We start from the raw sequence: 21,445 nt of genomic DNA, 5'->3' as shown, positions 1-21,445 counted from the left end.
TACTGTGTCATGCCAAGGAAAAGACATGAAATGTAAATTCCTCGAATGCAAACATTTCAGCTTTTCATGAGCAATCCGCATACATCCGTGCTCATTCATGAGTGAATTGTGCTCATCGTACAATATGTCATGCCTGTGAAAAGAGATCACATAAGGACGGTGACTAAAATATAAGAAATCATCACGAATGAAACACTCGAACAATGCGTACTGACTAATCCTTCGTACATATAATACTTCCTGTGGGGGTTCTTTGAACCTCGGCTCGAGAGCCAAGATCGGTTCTTCGTGATCTATCGAATCTGCAATGAGGTTAGCTTTGCTAGAAAAAGCATCAACTAAACCATCATCCTTTTGACCAATCACATCATTATCTTGCAAATCATCATGCTTGTGAATAATCACATCTTGATCATGCAAATCATCATGCTTATCATTATCGTGCATATCATCATGCTGATCATTATCATGCAATTCTTGTGTGTCGTGCTTTGGAGAAGACAAGACTGAGAGAGTCTCCTTCTCCTGAATCTCTTTAAGTTGCGCCTGCACATTAGAAAAGAGTCGCAACAATGCGGCTTTTCTTTCGTTGTGCTCACGCTCTATGGCTGCCATTCTTTCTTTGTTTTCACGAGCTATGGCTGCCATGCTTTCTTCGTGTTCGCGGGCTATTTCTGCTCTTCTTGCTTCGTGTTCTAACTTCCTGTCCATCATCATCTTGTCAAAAGCCTCCATAGGAGTTAATGCAATCCTTGGCGTAGATGGGGAAGGGGGAGGGTTGGAAAAACCTCCTGGTGGGAAAAACTCTTCTTCGCCACTCCCATGCTCACCACCTCCATGCGAAGTATCCGTTCCGCTTTGGGTGATGACCATCCACTGAAGTCTTGGGTTCTAAAGTTCACGAGGAACTTGGGTTCTTATGGGTCTTGGTGTCTTGGGTTCTTGAGTTCTTGAGGTTCTTGAGGTTCTTGGGTTCTCAAGGGTTTTGAGGTTCTTCTATAGCTTGCAATCTCTGTTAGAGAAGGATCTTCTCTTCACCCAAGCTCTTCTCATTCCGGCGCACCCCTTGGCGGCCTTGCGCTCACACCAAGGTTGCTTTTTCCCACCTCAGGTCGATTGGCCGGCCGCTAAGTGCACGATCCGCTCTCAATGAGTGAAAAGAGAAACAAGGGGAGACTGGACAAGCCCTTCTTTCTTGAGATTCCTGTCACTCTTCAAAAACACGATTAGGAATCCACACGCCCAAGTGGACTTGGGTTACGTGCGACCACAACAAGCAAAAAAATTTCTTGTGGTTCTTGTGGTTCTTTCCTTGAGTAATAGAGAACACTGCCAAAGCTCTGATACCAATGTAAGGTGCAGCGGAAGTGAATGTTGAACTTTGCTCAAGATGAGTGCTCCAAACTATGCTCAAGGATTCCTTTTACTTACGGAAGGGAGAGCCTTCCGTTTCTTTAGTGAGAGAGTGCAATGGACACAAACAAAGTGGTGAACACTGTGAATGAGGGTGCATGAGACTGAGAAATAGAGAGAGAAGAATACGACACCAGAATGTTGTCAAACCCTCCTCCGAAGGCCCCACTCTCTATGGCAAGAGCGGTCTACTGATGATTGCACAAATCTCTACAATGCTTGGACTTGCTGACGATGTCGACGACGACAAGATGGGCTGAAATCTGGAAATGCTAAGGGCTGAAATCTGCAAATCTTTATCTGCTGAATTATGACTCTATGTCGATGGCTACGATGCGATGACGACATGCTAAAAACGCAGATGCTGAAATCTGCGTTTTCGGGGCTGAAACTGCAAACTTCGATGGATCTGATCGTGCGGCGAGGAACTGCTGCAGGAAGGTGAGATCTGCGAGGTTCGGGACTTGTTCTGCGAACTCCGGAGTCTTGATGTTGAAAACTGAAAACGCTGATGCTAATGATGATCTTGTCGCGATGAATCTGCAAAACGCTAGGGGGCTGTGCTGATCCAAAAACACTAGGGGCCGATCTGGTACTTGCTGCAAAAACGCTAGGCTTCTGCTGATTCTGCTACAGCCGGGCTGATTTGCAATGCAAAAACCCCAAGGCTTGGTGATGGCTGAAAACGCTGGGCTCTCTGATGAAAAATGCCAGGCTTGCTGCCGAGAAGGTCTTGCTCAGAAGGTTCAAGGTGCCTGTTGTACAAGATGTTCCTACTACCTCTTCTTCCAGAAAGTGCTAGCAATAGGTTTTTTATGTACTTGACTTGCTGATTTGCCCTACCTAGTTCCCAACAAAAGTCACTTAAAAATAATAAGTGAAAAATGTCAAAAATAGGGAAAATAGGTCTATGCACTGTAAAAATGCTCCCGATGGGTTCTAATGGAAATCTGATGATCATGCTGTGTGCACCCAAAGGATATGCATCTACTCTAAGTGTCTTGACATGCATGGTCTGCGAACAGACTCACAAAAGGGCCAGATCACTTTCTAATCTACGCTAACTGAACTGAACTGAACCCTTGCCATGAAGTAGCTTGTCCACGTACACATAGGGTCAGATGTGCACGTGACAATTGGAATGTATTGACCACGGGATATGCCTAACAGAGGCAGGGCCAAGAAGCTCTGGGCTGTTTTCAACAGATGCAAAGAGAGAGCAGCTATTCAAATGCAATCGCATAATCTTGTATCTTGAAGGCATGTGGCATTAGGCAAGATGCTGATATGGGCAAAGAAATTCATGATGATATTGTTAGCCAGGGGCTGTAGAAAATAAACGTTGTACTTGGCACTGCCTTGGTTGACATGTATGCCAGATGTGTTGTACTTCATAAAGCACTCTTTGTATGCGCACGGACTCTCTCTCTCTCTCTCTCTCTCTCTCTCTCTCTCTCTCACACACACACACACATGATTCTCTCTATGCAGCACTAGTTTTGTTTTCACAGGATAGAGCAATATCCAGTACACAAGCAAACATGGAGAGGAAGAGATGAGTCTTTCTTTTGTGAGCAATATCCACTACACAAGCAAACATGGAGAGGAAGAGATGAGCCTTTCTTTTGTTAGTATGTACGTCAAGCGTGGTGGACTTGTTTGAGTGCACCAAGTCCTTGACGAGCTTTGGGCTGCTTTCAGTAGATGGAAAGCGAGGGCCTTTCTCCAAACATTATCACCTACACGTGCATCTTGAATGCATGTGGCTCTATGCAAGATGCTATTGAAAAGAGAAATCGTGCTTGGCACTGCCTTCGTCGATATGAATGTCAAATGTAGTGCACTTCAGAAAGTACAAAGGCTAGAGGAGCTACTTTTTGGAACGGCGTGCACTGATTGCGGGATACGCACAACAGGAGCAGGCCCAAAAAGCTCTAGGCTGATTTCAGCAAATGCAAGGTGAGGGCCTTTGCCCCTATGCAATCACCTGTGCATGCATCTTGAAGGCATGCGACTCTATGCAAGATGCTGATAGGGGCTTATAAATTCATTTTGATATTGTTAGTCAGGGCCTGTTGTCTAATGTTGTCTTTTAGAGTGCATTGATTTCGGGATACATGCAATGAGAGCAGGCCAGAAAACTTCAGGCTGTTCTCAACAGATGCAAAGCAAGGGCCTCTCTCTAGATGCAATCACATGCGCGAGCATCTTGAAGGCATGTGGCTCTACGCGAGATACAAATATGAGCATAAAAATTCATGCTGATATTGTTAGCCAGAGGCTGCTGAAAAAAGATGTGATTGGCAATGCCTTGGTTGACATGTTTGCTAAATGTGGTGCACTTCAGAGAGCACAAAAAGTGCTCGAGGAGCTTCTTGTCATGAGTTTGGACTCTTGGGATACACTGATTGCAGGATTTTCCCCAAAGGGGCAGGGCACAAAGCTCTCGTCTGTTTTCGGCAGATGCAAAGTGAGGGTCTCTTGGCACTGCCTTGGTCAATATGTATGCTAAATGTGGTGCACTTTAAAAATTCACTCTAATATTGTTAGTCCGGGGTTGTTGCAAAAAAATGTCAAGCTTGGCAATGCCTTGGTCAATATGTATGCCAAATGTGGTGCACTTCAGAAAGCACAGAAAGTGCTTGAGGAGCTTTCTGTCCAGAATGTCCTCTCTTGGATTGCACTGATTGCTGGATATGCGCAACAGTAGCAGGTCCAGAAATCTCTAAGCTGTTTTCAGCGGATGTAAAGTGAGGGCCTCTCTCCTGATGCAATCACTTACGCGCCTCTCTCCTGATGCAATCACATACGCGTGCATCTTGAAGGCATGTGGCTCTACGCAAGATGCTGATATGGGCATAAAAATTCACGCTGATCCTCTTAGTCAGGGCTTGTCAAAAAAAGATGTCGTGAGAGAGCTTAATGTTTGGAGTGGCGTCTCTTGGAATGCACTGATTGCAGGTTACTTCAAAAGAACGCATGCTTGGGGAACATGTTGGTCAGTATGTATGTCAAGTGCGCTGCACCTATCATGGCACAACAAGTCTTTGACGAGCTTCCCGTGCGGGACGTTCTCTGATTACAGGGTATGCCCAACAGGGGCAGGACCAGGAAACAAGTATTTCTTTTGTGAGATTACTTAAAGACTGTGTTGAGAAGAAGGATTTGTACCAAGGCAATAAAATTCATGCTGATATTCACGACAGTCGATACTTGAAAAGAACGCATACTTGGGGAACATGTTGGTCAGAATGTATGTCAAGTGCATTGCACCTGTCATGGCACAACAAGTCATTGACGAGATTCCTGTGCGGGATGTCGTCTTTGATTGCAGGATATGCCCATCAAGGGTAGGGCCATGAAACGAGTATTTCTTTTGTGAGCTCACTTAAAACAATGCTGAGAAGAAGGATTTGACTTTGTACCAAGGGAGTAGGATTCATGCTGATATTCGTGATAGTGGGTTACTTGAAAAGAACGCATACTTGGGGAACATGTTGGTCAGTATGTATGTCAAGTGCGGTGCATTTGTCATGGTGCAACAAGTCTTTGACGAGCTTCCTATGCAGGTTGTTGTCTCTGATTGCAGGATATGCCCAACAGGGGCAGGGGCAGGAAAAGAGTATTTCTTTTGTGAGATCACTTAAAGACTCTGCTGAGAAGAAGGATTTGTACCAAGGCAGTAAAATTCACGCTAATATTCGCGCTAGTGGATTAGTCGAAAAAAACACACTTGGGGAACATGTTGGTAGGTGCACGTGTCATGGTGCATGACGAGATTCCTGTGCGGGATGTCATCTCCGATTGCACGATATGCCCAATAGGGGCAGGGCCAAGAAACAAGTATTTCTTTTGTGAGCTCACTTAAACACTATGCTGAGAAGAAGGATTTGTACCAAGGGAGTAGGATTCATGCTAATATTTGCGACAGTTTTTTTGTTTTGTTTTAGGAGTCGGGTTGGGCACTCCCGGCTGTTCCCCTCGTACACCAAAAAAGTGCACAAGAAGAACAACGAGGACTATGCACCCAAGCTCCTAGGACAGACGCTTTTGTCACTAGTTTCCTCTGGACTACGTGATGCTTTGCTTCCCTAAGAGGCCAGAATTAAATACACTCTTAGAGCAGTGCCCTTGAGAGACCCATCTCAGTAACTAGTTATGAACGTGACAGCGACCAAGTACCTCTGTTCAAAGGCCCAGGTACTGTGGGACTTGCTTCGGTCTTCCCTTCGGAGTTGCCTCCTCCAGATAACTTATCGCTCACCACACTAAATTGCCCTTGTAACCCGACGGTTTTCCCCAAGGAAATGCCATACTCGCTTGGAAGGGCGTCGGCTCACAGGTGGCGTCCGCTAAGGTTGGTGGTGTCTCCCTTTGCACCTCCCAACCCCTTTTTGGCGAGCACAAGGTAATCAATATACATGTGCCAAGAGCCATCCTTCTTCTGCACTAGAAGCACTAGGGAGCAAAAGGGTGAAGAACTAGGTTGAATCGGCCCTTTCTCTAGCAGCTCCTCTACTTGGCCCATAATCTCTTTCTGCTGCGCCACACTAACCTTTTAGGGAGGCCTGTTTGGCGGCATTGAGACAGTAATGAATCAAAAAACAGACACTAAACTCTCGCAAAAATGCTGACCTTTCTTTATCTATCATAGATAAATTTGACTGACAATTATCTGAAACATCACGTGCAAAAATCAAGAACGCAGAAAGATGATTCTTAATTACAGAAGTGATAGCCGAAGCAGATACAATAGGGACAGACTCCCCTCTAAGATTTACATCTAGAATCTGAGTTTTGTCCCTATGCTGAAGGGTGATCTTTTTGTTGAAAACATCCAGCACTCCATGTATACGTAACATCCACGCCATTCCCAACAGCGCATCGCACACTTTCAATGGCATGATATAAAATTCTTCTGTGTCCACATATGACTAAATATGCAGACGCAACTTTCCAATGATAGGCGTAACACACTCTGAGTGGCCAGGACATGCCAACCTTGCCTCTGCTCTGTACCCCATCTCTTCAGCTTTGATGCCCAGCTTGATGGCCAACTCTGGTGCGATAAAGTTTGCTTTAGCACCTGGATCAAAGAAGATAAGTGTTGTCTGGTCTCTAACTTTACCCCACGCTTTGCATAGATCACTGGCATCTGAACTTGGCCTCTCACCCACCATATCTGGCACTAGACCTACCGTGGGTTTAGGCTTCCTATCCTCTGAGTCAGCTAGCCTCCTCCTCTGGGGACAATCTGCAGCAAAATGGCCAGGCTGCTCGCATATAAAGCATTTGTTCTCAGCCATTAAAGCCTTCTTCTCCTCGAACGACTTGCACACAAAAGGCTTTCTTTTCTTTTTCTTGGCCTGTTCTTCAGACGTCTCGGCTGAGTCATTGCCTTTGTTTGCCTTTTCTGACCCCTGGGACGCTTCAGGAGTCACTTTCACAACGGGCTTCTTTGTTGAACTTTTCTTTGCTGACCCTTTCGTGTTGCCCAGAAACCCACTGTCCTCTCCCTTCAACAAGGCAAGACCAGTGTTGGCAACTTCCATAAGCTAAGTGAGGGTAGCCACTCTGTTCTTTGTACAGTAATCTCGAAGCCCTTTGGGAAGCCCACAACAATACTTCTCAATCTGCTCTGTCAGTGGCACAAACCTATAGGAGGTTACTGAGAGCAACGCTTTACAAAACCTCCGATTGCACTCCTATAGGCTCTTGCAAGTAGCCGCAGTGAGTTGGTGCCAATCCGTCATATCAGCTTCAAATTCATTTGACAGCCGCGCAAATGCAAACATTTGCTTGAAGTATACCCATGTGGCTGGTGCCTATCCTTGCATCAACAGTGTCGTCCACCACGTAAGCGCATCGCCTTTCAAGAAAGTGGCAGCCTTCCTGACCTAGGAGGCCTGTGTGAAATTCCCCCCTGCATAAGCTGTATCCAACTGCTGGAGGAAAGTAAGAGCCTTTGCCTTATCCTTAGAGAAGTTGAAGGTATCAAACTTCACAGTTGCACCACCTTCTTTGTATGCTTTTGGCTTTTCTAGTGCTCACAAATTGTCATAGGGAATTGCCTGCAACATGGGCACTCTCATCGGCACCCCTTGGCCGTTGACATTTTGCGTCACTGGTGCCATATGTGCCTGCTGGTCGGAAAAACCAGCCATGCCAAAATTGCCTTGTGGCACCCCAAATTGGCCCAGATTGCATTGAAACCCTTGTTGCATGCCAATATTTCCATACACGGGGTTTGGCATCATGCCTTGCATACCCCCAAACACTATTCTGGCATATATTGCCGGTTTCCATGCGCATAACCAGCCATGCTCTGAAACACTAATCCACCCCCGAAATACCCAGGATGTACCGTGGGTGGTGGAAGGACATGTTGCATAGCTTGGAAACCGGTTCCCTGTCCATTTAATGCAACATGCGGACTCTGAAAGGTGGCTGGCTGAACTGGTAAAGCATGTGGAATAGGCGTCCTAACCACCTAATCGTGGACAGAAGGAAATTTTCTTGGAGCCCCACGTGACTCCGCAACACCCGATTTAGCCGATTTAGGCTTTAGCTTTAGCCCGATTCTTCCCTTGATAAATTTTACTTAAACGTCACGACACAGAGAAACTTTGCAAGTGAACCTGTGACTAGAATTAACACTTCAAACAAAGCACGGCTTGGTAGCTAAAGCACTCCCAAGCAAACAGTGACACCCTGTAGGCCCCAAAGACTGGAGCCCCTTTCAGTATTTCTTTATTCTTATAAAACTTGGGAGAAAAGCTGCAAGTTCCTACGAGCTGTCCCGCTTTTACCTGGCTGAAAATGGCCTATTCTAGCCCGATTTCGGCAACATAACCGCAGTAGGAGGCTTCACAGACAAAATCCCCATGAAAAAGATGACCTTCCCAGCGCATATGGGCGCTTTCCCAAACCTGGCAAGAATCTGCAGCACGCTGAATTCTCTGTTTTCTGCCCCGGAAATGCACCCGATCACCTATACAGTGATCCCAACGCTTCCCCAATGGTCTTGGGGGTATTAGGGATCAATTAGGGTCAAAACCCTAAACCTGCAAAAACACACAGCAGGCTGTAATTCACTGTTTCCGGCTCCGTTTGCATGCCGGTCACATCCATAGCAAGCCCTCGAGCTCCGGACCTGTAGGGCTACTTGCCCTTTTAATTGGACGAGATTTCTCGCGTGAAATCTTTCCGAATTCACCTGTACATGCAGGGGATTAGCAACTAGCTAATCCAATACCTATGCAGGAGGCTTTTGCCTCGGCAATCGTGCATGAACCCACACAATTATACATACAGATGAGAGCCCTCGAGCAGGGCATCACGTTTCTGTATTCAAAGGGGGAGAGAGTGGTGCGCGAGAGCGGAATCATTGCGCTACATAAGACAAGGGAGAAAGCAAGCTTTCTATTAAAGTTGTGATCACCTGCACCTACTACTCACACACACAGTAGTTCACTTATGAGCCAAAATCAGCCCTTCAATCAATATGGGCGCCCCCTCTTCCACCTGGACTAGGAAATTGCACCTACAACCGCCAAGTGTCCACTTTGCCTCTTTTAAGTCAATTCCTAGTACCCACCGACTTATTAAGTGTAACGAGGGGCCTAAATGAATTTGAACAGAGCCTAGACACCCTTTTACTCCTCGGATTCCAATGCCGACTGGCCCGATCATCTCGTGGCGACTTGCCGTTCCCAACTGCGGGTGAAACTCTCCGCTGTCAACCGTTTCACACTGGCCACACAATGTCCGACCATTTGTGACTTCAATAAGAGGGTCCCAAAAAATAAATAAAAATCAAGGGAAAGAAACCAACAACTAAGGTTAGTGGTTGCCACAGCCTCGTGACAGGTTCCCATAAACTATCCACCAAAATCTAGCGCCCAAAAGCTCTTGCGCGATTTGCGGATGTTAGTACAGCTGGCCACGTAAGCAATATACAAGATTTGAGTTTTTTGTTTTAGGGTTTAGGCTCCTCGGTCACGGACTTCAAGTTGGTAAGGGTTTAGGTTTTAATTCGTAACCCTCCTATTGTCATGCCACGTTTGTGAGAGCGCGCGTGTGCGCGGAAGCGTGAGACACACACACACACACACAGAAAGAGAGAGAGAGAGAGAGAGAGAGAGAGAGAGAGAGAGAGAGAGACAATAGACCACAAACGCAAGATATGGTGACGAGGGGGCGATCAGCTCCCCATGACTACCATGAGTAGAAGACCCAATTCACAGTGACCAAATGTGTGTGTCCTATGGGTACCCTCGTGGACCCATATACAAGTGCCCAAGGGAGGTAGGGCAATGCCTCGAAAAATCCCCCCAAGACTCAACAAGAAATAAATGAAATATATATGAGGGCGCCCGAACAAGGTGGACGGCCGGCCCAGAAGTGGGCGACTGGACAGTGCAATCTAAATGCATATGCAAAGGGGGGCCAGGCCAGAGGCACACTAGCTGCACATGTATGTCCTAGACCTATGTGAAGTAGCAGAGTGGTGTAAGTCTAACACCCCCTCTGAGCACCTGATGCTGAACAAACCGCATGAAGCCGAAGATGTGAGGCAAATGATAAAGATGTCTGCTACCATGTCCACTGAAGGACAATACTCCGACAAACTCCGCGAGTGTAACAGCAGTCTGGGGTGTCCCAACCGCCAAGAAATCTCCATGGTAAAGTGCCTCACGAGCAGTGTAGCAAATTGTTGTACTCCGCCGATACAGGGTGAAGATACTGCGTGAAGATCCTAAACTGAGTGTGAAACAACTCCTTGTCATAAAAGAAGTGCCAATAGACCTGCAAGTGTCCTGCCCAATAGGATCTGTGGTGTATGTAGTCAAACCGTCTGGAAAAATGGGGAAACCCAGGAATCGTCATCAAAATGACCGGAAGCCTGTCAATGCATGAACCTGTACCCCAGTGTGGCCAGGTGGCTAAGTTGTGTAAAACTCCAGGAAGGCCACATGTAGCAATCTGCACTTTAAATGTCTTCTGAAACAAAGAAAGCCAGACTAAGCATTATGCAATGTAGAAGCTACCGTAAGCTGCAACAGTCACCGATAGACCGCACGAACCACCACTGGACACCACCGTCTTGGGTGGACAGACCCTTACCACTTGACCTAGACACGTCAGATCGCTTGCTTACACAGGAGCATCTACATGGACTTAGGGAGAGGATATCGGATCTCTTCTTGGACAGGTCCAGGGCTTGGATATACAAACTGGAGTGAGACTTCGGTGCTTTGGACTCTCTTGGAGAGTTTACTTGCGAGATGCAGGAGATTAGGCATCCCGCGACTACATCCGGAGTCACTTGGAGCTTGGCTGGGATGGTAGTGCAGTTGCTCTTCTACACTCTTGATCATTTGGATTGCTACCTTCTGAGTGTAAGTACACTCCTGAGTCCTAATCATTTGGATTGCTACCTTCACAGTTGCTGACACTCACCCTCGATAACCTGACAGCAGACTTATCCCCCGACCTGGGTAGTAGGCCACTCCCAGCTCATTCACATTGAGAGCCACAACGAGATGCGGTGTGGTGGAGTTGGCACGGATTTTGTTTTGGTTGACATGGGAGGATTGGAGGCAGGAGATATAAACAAGACGACGCAGACGGATTGTTCTGGCTTTTCCTCTTCTTAGAGATTATTCACAGCGCACACTTCTCGGTCTGGCTTCCCTTCTTCATACAGGATGATTACGATGCAAACAACCTGGTCTGACCACACCTCTTCTCAGAGGCCCTTCACAGCGCAGACTGTTGAGTCTAGCTTTCCGGATTACCCTACCTACTGACAGGACACCATCTGGGAATGTCGGAATGCCATATGCCATGAGCATCATAGTTACAGGGGACGGAGGGGACGGACCCTAGGGACGGGGGACGCCCATTTCCGAGACGGGGACGGGTGGGGACAGCAGGGGACGGACGGCAAAATGGCTGCCAAGTGGGAACGCAGGCAAAACGTCCCGGGGACGGCAGGGGACAGAGGGGACGGCAGGGGACGGGGGGGGGCAGCAGGGGATGGGAGGGGACTTTATTTAAAATTTGAAAACCTGATCATTTCTAGAGGCTAGTTTCTCTCTAATAGACATATGTTTGAACTTTGAAGCACCCCAATGGCTATAAAAGCCACCCTTTGGGTCCTCATTTCTCGATGTTTTATTAGCACATTTGCGTCTATATGACTCATGTTCTTTGGTCTATTTAGTGTAAATTTGTGGTCAAAGTGATGCTCTATGTGTGTGGCATGTGTATAGGTCAAAAAATGCCAAAAAAACTCTAAATTTTTTTTTGCCATCCCGACCCCCGTCCCCATTTCCTGACTTTTGCCGTCCCGACCCCCGTCCCCGTTTCCTGACTTTTGCCGTCCCGTCCCCGTCCCCGTCCCCGACCCCGACCCCGACCCGCCGTCCCATGTAACTATGATGAGCATGGCCATATCTTGTGTGAACTCCTCTGATGAGTGCATAGGTGTAGCCACCCCCTATGGAGTGCGCAACCGCCGAATGATGGCCGGAATGAATGGATCCCAAGGATCGTACGCCCGTAGATGATCAAGCCGATATCGAAACTACCGTGTACTGCAACAATCACTGAGAGACCGGATGGTGTCCCGGCAGGAGGTAGCTTCATCCTCTGCAAAAAACACAAACCATGTGGCTGCTCTCCACCCCAAAAACGCAACTGCAAGGTGATGAAAACGCTGCTGTCCAGCGATTTTCAGTGTGCTTGTACGCTCCCCACAAGGTCTGGAGCAGTGCAGAGGGTGTAGGAAGGATGGTGAATCCCTGGCACAACCCCAGGTGGACTGAAAACAGAGAAAACAGCAGGTATTACTGGCTGAAATCTGAAGATCTGAAGAGGAATTTGACCGGCAATGCACCAGATGCAAGGCCGTGTGTCGTAGGCAAGATTTGGTGGAGAAAAGCTGAGCGCTGCCCCCTCTGCTGCAAAAAACGCTGATGCACCCAAAAACGATGACGGGCTGTACAAACGCAGGTAGAGGGGAAGGGTTTTCCGGCGACGAAAAGTCCCAAAAAGTGAAGCGCTGGCAGCCTGATGCAAAAACGCTAGACGGATCTGCAAAAACGCAGGTTGAGGATGTTCCCCGGTGACAGAAAAACGCAGATTTCCACCGTTTGCCTGGTGCATGCAAAAACGATGGTTGTTGCTGATCTTGGGAGAAGTTCTTGATGCAATGTAGCGCCTTGGAACAGGTAGAGCCTAAAGCTGCTGATACCATGTGAGAGTGCGTGTGTGCGGAAGAGAGAGAGAGAGAGAGAGAGAGAGAGAGAGAGAGAGAGAGAGAGAGAGAGAACGCTGGTGTGATCGCCCCCCATGACTACTAGAACACAAAGACCCGTACAATGATCAGATGATAATTAAATGTGTACCCCCCTGGCCCCATATATACGAGTGCCCTAGGTGAGCGCCCAACTCAAGTGGGCGGCCGGCCCCAAACTCAGGCGGCTGAACAAGGTACAACCTATGCTATGGGTGGCCAGCCCAGAGACACTAACCGTACAAGGAAGTGCCCTAGACCTTTGTGAAGAAGCAGAGTGGTAGGGCAAAGCCTGATAAAAATCCCCACAACCCAACAGAAAAATGATATATGGAAACATATGTGGGCACCTGGACAAAAGGTGGGCAGCCGGCCCCAAACTCGGGCGGCTAGACCAAGTACAACCTAGACTATGGGTGGCCAACCCAGAGACATACTAGCCGTACATGCATGCCCTAGACCTGTGAAGCAGAAGAGTGGTGTAAATCTAACACCCCCTCTTAGCACCTGATGCTGAACAAACAGCACGAAGCCGAAGATGTGAGGCAAATGATGAAGTTGTCCTGCAATGTCCACTGAAGGACAATACTACATGAGTGTAGCAGCAGTCTGGGATATCACGATTGCCAAGAGATCTCCATGGTAAAGTGCCATCATGAGCAGTGTAGCAAACTGTTGTACTTCGCCGATACAGGGTGAAGATACTGCATGAAGGTCCCGAGCTGAGTGTGAAAACAACTCCTGGTCGTAAAAGAAGTGCCAATAGACTTGCAAGTGTCCTGCCCAACAGGATCTGTGGTGTTTGTATTCAAACCAACTAGAGAAAATGAGAAAGCCCATGATTGGGCATGCACGGTCTACGAATAGACTCACAAAAGTGTCAGATCACTGTTAATCTAACTTGATCGGACTGATTGAACCCTGCTGTGGTGTAGCTTGTCCACGGACACATAGGGTTGGGATGTGTCACGTGACATCCCCTCCTTTTCAAAGTGAGGTACTGGTACCAAACTGTATGGCGTCGAGGGAGATCGCCAACAGCATCCGAAAACCTGGAAGGGACTCTTCGCCGGCCCACTCTGATGTGTGGGTCGTGCGGTACTTGAACTTCATAAAGGTCTGCAACGCTTGCTTCTTTGGGCCGCGCCGAAAGCGACACAAAGTCTTCAGAATCTCCTTTCTTGCTTCAACTTCGTCTAGAGTCCTGCTTCTTTCGTCTTCAAGAATCTCCATGGCTGAAAATTCCTAAAACCATCTCCAACACAAAAACATGAACATACCCATTCCATGTAAAGTGAAGGAAAAAAATCTTGTCTTCTCTAAAGACTGTGTATGCAATGTAGATGAACATAGAGACGGAATGACAACCCGTTCATCAAACACATGCAAACAATGCGATCGAATCTTTTCTGTTTGATCGAAATCAATCAACTGTGGCAAATCACAATGGAAATGCCCATGCTTGGTACTCATACAATCATGTGCTCGTTCAGAAACTGTGTCATGCTAAGGAAGAGACATGGAATGTGACTTCATGACATACAAACTTTTCAACTTTTCATGAACAATCCGCATACATTCGTGCTCATCCATGAGAGAAACGTGCTCAACATACAGTATGTCATGCCTAGAAAAAGGGATCACATAACGATGCTGACTAAAATACAGGAAACCTTCACGAATGAAACACTCGCACAATGCGTGCGTATCAATCATGCGAACACACAATACTTCCTGTGATGGTTCTTTAGTCCAAGGCTCGAGAGCCAAGATCGGTTCATCTTGAATGATCGAATCGTCCTGTGGGGGTTCTTTGGACCTCGACTCAAAAGCTAAGATCGCTTTTTCGTGATTGATCGAATCTACAACGAGGTTAGCTTCGCTAGAAAAAGCATCAACTAACACATCATCCTTGTGAACAATCACATCATCGTCATGCAACTCATCATGCTTGTGAGAAATCACATCTTGATCATCATGCAAATCATCATGCTTGTCTTTATCATTCAAATCATCATGCTTATCATTGGCATCCAAATCATCATGCTTCTCATTGGCATCCAATTCATCATGCAAATCATTGTGCTTATCATTGTCAATCAAAACATCATGCAAGTCATTGTCAATCAAATCATCATCATGCTTCACACAATCATGCAAATCCTGTGTGTCATGCTTTGGAGAAGTAGAGACTGAGAGAGTCTCCTTTTCCTGATCTTGTGCGAGTTACGCCTGCACAATAGAAAAGAGTCGCAAGAACTCTTTCATGTATAGGTCGCTCTTTTCTTTTTGTGCTTTGATCTCGCGATCAAAATCTGCTTGTCTTGCTTTGCTCTCGCGCGCTATGGCTACCATTCTTTCTTGGTACTTACGATCGATGGCTGCCATGTCTTCTTCATAGGCTTTTCTGTCTGCTTCTCTTTCTTGTTCCAACTCCTCCATAGGAGTTAGTGCAATCTTTGTCGTAGATGGTGAAGGGGGAGGGTCGGAAAAACCTCCTGGTGTGGAAAATTCTATTTCGCCTCTCTCATGCTCGTCACCTCCAAGCGAAGTATCCATTCCGCTTCGAGTGATGACCATTCTGAAGTTGTGGGTTCTTGTGGGTTCTTAGGGGTCTTGGGTTCTTAAGTTCACGAGGAACTTGGGTTCTTGGGGTTCTTGAGGTTCTTGAGGTCCTTGATTCGTGAGAATCTAGGGTTCTTGAGGTGTTCTTTCGCTTGCAAATCGCGTTGGAGAAGGATCTTCTCTTCACCCGAGTTCTACCCTTTTCTGCGGGCGCACCCCTTGGCGGCCTTGCGCTCACACCAAGGTTGCTTTTTTCTACCTCACGTTGATTGGCCGGCCGCTAAGTGCACGGTCGGCTCTCAATGAGTGAAAAGAGACACAAGGGGAGGCTGGACAAGACCTTCTTTCTTGGGATTCCTGTCACTCTTTAACAAACACTATTAGGAATCGCCACGCCCAAGTAAACTTGGGTTCATGCGATCACAACAAGCAAAAAAAATTATTGTGGTTCTTGTGGTTCTTTCCTTGAGTAACGCAGAACACTTCCAAAGCTCTGATACCAATGTTAGGTGCAGCGGAATGAATGTTGTATTTTCGTGATCTTTATTGCTCAAGGTTCCTTTTAGTTCTTTAGGGAAAGAGAGAGCTTTCTGTCTTGTAGAGTGTTGTGGTCACGAACAAAGTGAGTGGATGTTGTGCGTGCAAATGAATGAGACTGAGAGAAGGAGAGAGAAGAGATACGACACCGAGAGGTTGTAAAACCCTCCTCCGAAGGCCCCACTCTCGTCGGCGAGAGTGGTCTATTCTTTGATTGCACAAAGGTGTACAATGCGTATGCAATGGACTGATGCAATGGAACTATGCCGATGTGACGACGACGGTGATGACGACGGCGACTTGGGCTGAAATCTGAGATCTTCTAGATGCTGAATTTCTTGGACTGTTTCAAGGCTGAAAATGGACTGTTTTGGCTGCGTTTTCTTGGGCTAAAGATGGGGGGGACTTCTGCAACCAATCTGGGATGTATCTGCTACCTTGCTAAAGGCTGAAAATGCTGTGTATCTCCGACAGGTTGGGGCTGAAAGTCAAAACGCTGCAGCAAGGCAAAAACGCCAGCAAAAACGCTAACTTGGCTGAAATTGCTCATGTCAAAACGCTGATTCTGCTGATGCTTTGCAATCCCAAAAACGCTGGCTTTGGGGGCTGCCAGAAGGGGGAACAAACGCCAGAAGAGGGAAGCTTCAAGGCGATGGTTCTGCTGGGAATCCCCGCGAAGGAGGAGGTCCAAAAACGCTGGGGGGTACCGCTGAGAAGTTGCCTGTTGAGCTGGAAGTTCCTGCTGCCTCTTCTGCCATTTAGTGCTAACTTGGGTTTGCTTATATAGAAACTTAGCAAAATTGCCCTACCTACTTTTGTAGGAAAGTCACTTAAAAATAATAAGTGAAAATCCCAATAAATAGGAAAATAGGCTAAATGCACTGGAAAATTCCCCTAACTGATGCTAATGGATTCTGATGGGAATTCCGATGATCATGTTGTATGCAACCGGAGGATATGCATCTATGCTAAGTGATTGGGCATGCACGGTCTACGAATAGACTCACAAAAGTGCCAGATCACTCCTAATCTAACTTGATAGGACTGACTGAACCCTGCTGTGGTGTAGCTTGTCCACGGACACATAGGGTTGGGATGTGTCACGTGACACCAGGAACTGTCATGAGAATGACCGGAAGCCTGTCAATGCATGAACCTGTACCCCAGTGTGGCGAGGTGGCTAAGCTGTGTAAAACTCCAGGAAGGCCAGATATAGCAATCTGCACCGTAAGCGTCCTCCGAAACAAGGAAAGCCAGACTAAGCAGTTTGCACTGTAGAAGCTACCGTAAGCTGCAACAGTCACCGAGAGACCGCACGGACCACCACCGGATGGTGTCCCGTTAGTAGGTAGGGTAATCCAAGATGAGGGGAAAGCCAGACTCGACAGTCTGCGCTGTGAAGGGCCTCTGAGAAGAGGTGTGGTCAGATCAAGCTATCTGCACCGTAATCATCTTGTATGAAGAAGGGAAGCCAGACTGAGCAGTCTGCGCTGTGAAGAACCTCTGAGATGAGGAAAGGCTAGACCAATCTGTCTGTGCCGTCTTGAAAAACAAAATCCACGCCAACAACGCCACCAAACCGCATCTCGATGTGGCTCTCAATGTGAATGAGCTTGATATATTGTAAGGTTACCGAGTGTGAGTGAAAGAAACTCTGAAGGTAGCAATCCAGATGATCAGGAGTGTAGAAGAGCAATTGCACTACCATCCAAGCCAAGCTCCGGGTGACTCCGGATGTAGTCGCATAATGATGCATGATCTCCCGTAACTCGCGCGTAAACTCTCCAAGAGAGTCCAAAGCACTGAAGTCCCACTCCAGTCTGTAGATCCAAGCAATGAACCTGTCCAAGAAGAGATCCAAGATCCTCTCCCTAAGTCCATGTAGATGCTCCTATATATAGAGCCAGGGGGGTACCTATTTCACACGTATTTGCAGGTCTTGTGGTTGATGGTATTCATGGGGGCTCATCATCCCCTCCTCTCACACCTAGCGTTAAAACTCTCTTCTTCTCAGTTGTGTGTGTGTGTGCTAATAAAAAGAGGAAAATGGTATAACCTTTCTATCACCGAAGTGTGGTAGATTGGTTATGCCATTTCCCTCTTGAATAACAAGTCTTGAGTTCAACTCTCCTCGTCAGCTAGATCTTTAAGGTCTCTTGGGATAGTTTCCTACAACGTTAAAACTCTCTTCTTCTCGCGTGTGTGTGTGGGTGTGGGTGGGTGTGTGTATGTGTGTGTGCGCTAATAAAAAGAGAAAAATGGTATAACCTTTCTATCACCCACGTGTGGTAGATTGGTTATGCCATTTCCCTCTTGAACAACAGGTCTTGAGTTCAACTCTCCTCGTCGGCTAAATCTTTAAGGTCTCTTGGGATAATTTCCTACGACATTAAAACTCTCTTCTTCTCGGGTGTGTGTGTGGGGGGGTGTGTGTGTGTGCTAATAAAAAAAGGAAAATGGTATAACCTTTCTATCACCAAAGTGTGGTAGATTGGTTATGCCAGGCTCCAAGGCAAACCCTTTCTGAACATGAACAGGTGGCTAGGACGCCAATTCCTTGTGCTATACCAGTTCAGCCAGCCACCTATGAACGTCCCCCTCTCTCTCTCTCTCTCTCTCTCTCTCTCTCTCTCTCTCTCTCTCTCTCTCTCTCTCTCTCTCTCTTATAAAGATCAATGATTTTCAGGTTTCTATTCGTGTATTGCTAATAATTTCTCGCTTGGAGTGTCCAAGCCTGTTCCAGTGGTATCAGAGCAAGTGAGTTGAATGTGCTTTGAATGTTCGGTGATTGTCGTCTTTGTGCAAGTGCTTGATTTGTGTCATTAATCCCTTTTGTATCAGCTTTGGCTGCTCCTCATTCACTAAAGAGTCATCTTTTATGAAGCGAGAAGTCCCTAATTTAAATCAACTAAACAAGAAGAGATTAGAATTGTCTCTTTGAGACACATTACCAAGAGAGTTACCTCCAACGCATCCCGAAGACACATAGAGATCACAACAGGACGAGATCGTGCGTCAAGTAAACAGACTTGTCAGTGCGACAATTGATTCAGCCTAGTTCTCCAGCCTTTTGTTCTCCTACTCATCTGATCTTGGAGCTGTGTTTGACTTACAAGGCAGACATTCCAACCAAGAAACGATGATGTCGTGGATAGATTGTAAGGTTTGTTTGAAAAACCATCTCTTTTGTCTCTATTATAGAGGGACTACGGTGACTAAGTAAGCAAGCTAAAAAAGCAAGACAAAAAAACTGGACAAGCACACATATACAAGCTCCTTGCTCCATTTTGTGCACCTCTAGAACCTTACAGACAGAACTTAATAACCAAGTATTGCTTTCCACCACATACGCAGGAAAAAGACAAAAGTACAATAAACAAAAAATTCAAGGTGTACGATAGCCAGAAAATATTCTGAATTTACCAACCTGACAGTGATCATCAGTCAATGGCTGGTTTGATCTTATGATTTGATGAAGATCAGTATCCATGAGCTCATACACAATGTAGACATCATTGAATTGATCCCGCTTAGGAGGTTGGATGATGTCCTTTATTACAATTATCTGCATTGCATTATGTTAGTTGAGTCATTAAATTGGCTGTAGAAAAGAATAAACCTGCAGTCTTAGGTTATCGATATGAATATTGCATACAAGCACACATTCTCCCAAAGCGTGGGCACACACATAGGTGCCAACAAGTTTGCAACCAAATTGGATCCATCTCAAAGGCAATGTGTGACTCTCAAGTACATACAGTGGGTGCATGAGTGTCCATGCGTGTGTATACGTACATGCATGGGTGTAGACAGTTGTCTTTAACAAAACTTACATTTTCGTGATCCATATGGCGGAGGAGCTTTATTTCTCGTAGTGTGCGCTTAGCGTCAATTCTATTGTCAAAAGCATTTCCAATTTTCTTTATAGCCACCTCTTCACCAGTCTCGCTATTAATGGCTGAGCTGTTATAAGAAGCAAGGAAACTTAGCCTCTCCAATTAAATCCAAAGAAACTAAAGGAAACCGCCATGAGATTAGAAAATCACAAATTCTTCATGAGATAAATGAAGATAATTTGCAACATGTTAGCCTTCAACACTTATTAATTCGTATCTGAGAAGCATAGTCGCAAATTATAGATTCTCGATATATATTGTCGAGAAATGTTCACAACCGTCTCAAGCAAACACAAGTCTGCCCACACGAGCTCTGCTGCGTGCAATGCCACAGGAGGTTTCATTGAGACTCCATTGAGTATTCTACAAGGTGTCCGCAACTTGTGCATAATGTAGAGTTGCGTTCTAAACTGTTGCCACCATATGTGAGCTAACAAGTGAATTAGCCAAAGTCCCAGAAGCAAGAAAGAACGGGAAGTGGACAGTTTATAACAGTGGAAAGATGGGTATCAATGATTTCAAGAATCCACCGCCAGGTCCAGAAGCATGGAGGATGCCATTCTTTCTTATTATACACACATCCAATAAGCATGGTCATATGCTCTAAGCCGTTGTAAAATACTCTCTCTCTCTCTCTCTCTCTCTCTCTCTCAGATAAGAGCTTGATGCTTACCAGACAATGCCGTAGGCGCCACGGCCAATTGGGCGAATAGGTGGCACATATTTGGAGGTCACTTCGAAGAGGTTGCCAAAAATGTTGTACAAGGTGTATTGTCCTCCATGTGTAGGGACCCCTTTTACCTGAGTCTCTGCGGGGGTACTAGCAGATGAAGCATCCATTTCAAGGGCAGCGCGCAGGCCAACAAAAACTGACCTCCAGTTACGTTCTCTTCACCAGCGTCCACAACACTAATTACGGCTACTCATTTACGCTGCTCGCTGTCCACGTCTTCTGCTACCTCTCTATACAAACCTTGGCAACGCTGAGAGAAAAGAGATCGGCTTGCTGATGCGTCTGATGCTAGCAGTGCGTCTGTTTGCAGATCTTCGAGTGCGTGCGCCTGTGTGTGTGTGTGTGTGTGTGTGTGCGCGCGGGGACAGTGTCTGTGTGTGTGTGAGAGAGAGAGAGAAGAAGAGTGAGGAGTGAGAGTAAGACTGTGTGAGAGAGAGAGAGAGAGAGAGAGAGAACGCGTGCGAAAGGGCAGCTAGGACTATTGTGCAGTATGGAGACCACTTGTCTTCTCACTTTGAAGAGAAAGGATCAACAAACGTGCGCGAGAGGCGACCAGGTCAAGTGATTTCAGGGAACCTCCGGATAGATGTTTTTAGTTACCTCCTAGGTGCAGTTGCAAAGCAAACACAAAAGTTGAACAAAACCCGAACGGACGCCCCCATGTGCATGAGAGTGTCTAGTCAAATCAATCAATTCATGGTGACTTTTACTATTATCCCCTTCCGTTGTGTGCGTGCGTGTGTGTTTTGGGGGGGGGGCGGGGTGGGTGTTAGGGGTATCTTAGTAGCTTGGACTCCTCCATGTAGCTCAACAACGGCTCGTAGCATGATCAGTAGTTTACTACCTATAAAACTGGTGTTCTTAAAGCAAGACTTAAGGGTGTCAAGAGATACTTCTAAAAGCTGCAGCTCAAGAAGGACGTGGACAAATTTGTCTATACAGTATGGTATGTTAGAAAGTAAAGTATGACCGGCATAAAGCAACAAAACTTTTTATTTC

At 46.5% G+C, this 21,445-nt stretch overlaps 1 protein-coding gene across 1 annotated transcript in view; it reads right to left on the bottom strand.

The window, feature by feature from the left end:
* Positions 1 to 20,979, bottom strand: part of LOC147448182 (mitogen-activated protein kinase 4b-like) — a 62,257-nt gene extending 41,278 nt beyond the window's left edge. Inside the window, exons 1-3 of the mRNA XM_086524046.1 lie at positions 20,387 to 20,979; positions 19,651 to 19,780; positions 19,245 to 19,382 (exon numbers count right to left, since the gene is read on the bottom strand). Of these exons, the coding sequence (XP_086380172.1) occupies positions 19,245 to 19,382; positions 19,651 to 19,780; positions 20,387 to 20,553 (435 nt within the window). The 5' untranslated portion in view covers positions 20,554 to 20,979. The remainder of the gene's footprint in view (positions 1 to 19,244; positions 19,383 to 19,650; positions 19,781 to 20,386) is intronic.
* Between the last annotated feature and the right edge of the window lie 466 nt (positions 20,980 to 21,445).

The sequence above is a fragment of the Adiantum capillus-veneris genome, chromosome 11 (genome assembly GCF_014529385.1).
Source record: "Adiantum capillus-veneris isolate H3 chromosome 11, ASM1452938v2, whole genome shotgun sequence".
NCBI classification, from domain to species: domain Eukaryota; kingdom Viridiplantae; phylum Streptophyta; class Polypodiopsida; order Polypodiales; family Pteridaceae; genus Adiantum; species Adiantum capillus-veneris.
The sequence above is the reverse complement of the archived record's forward strand: the minus strand, read 5'-3'. Positions and strand labels throughout refer to the sequence as shown.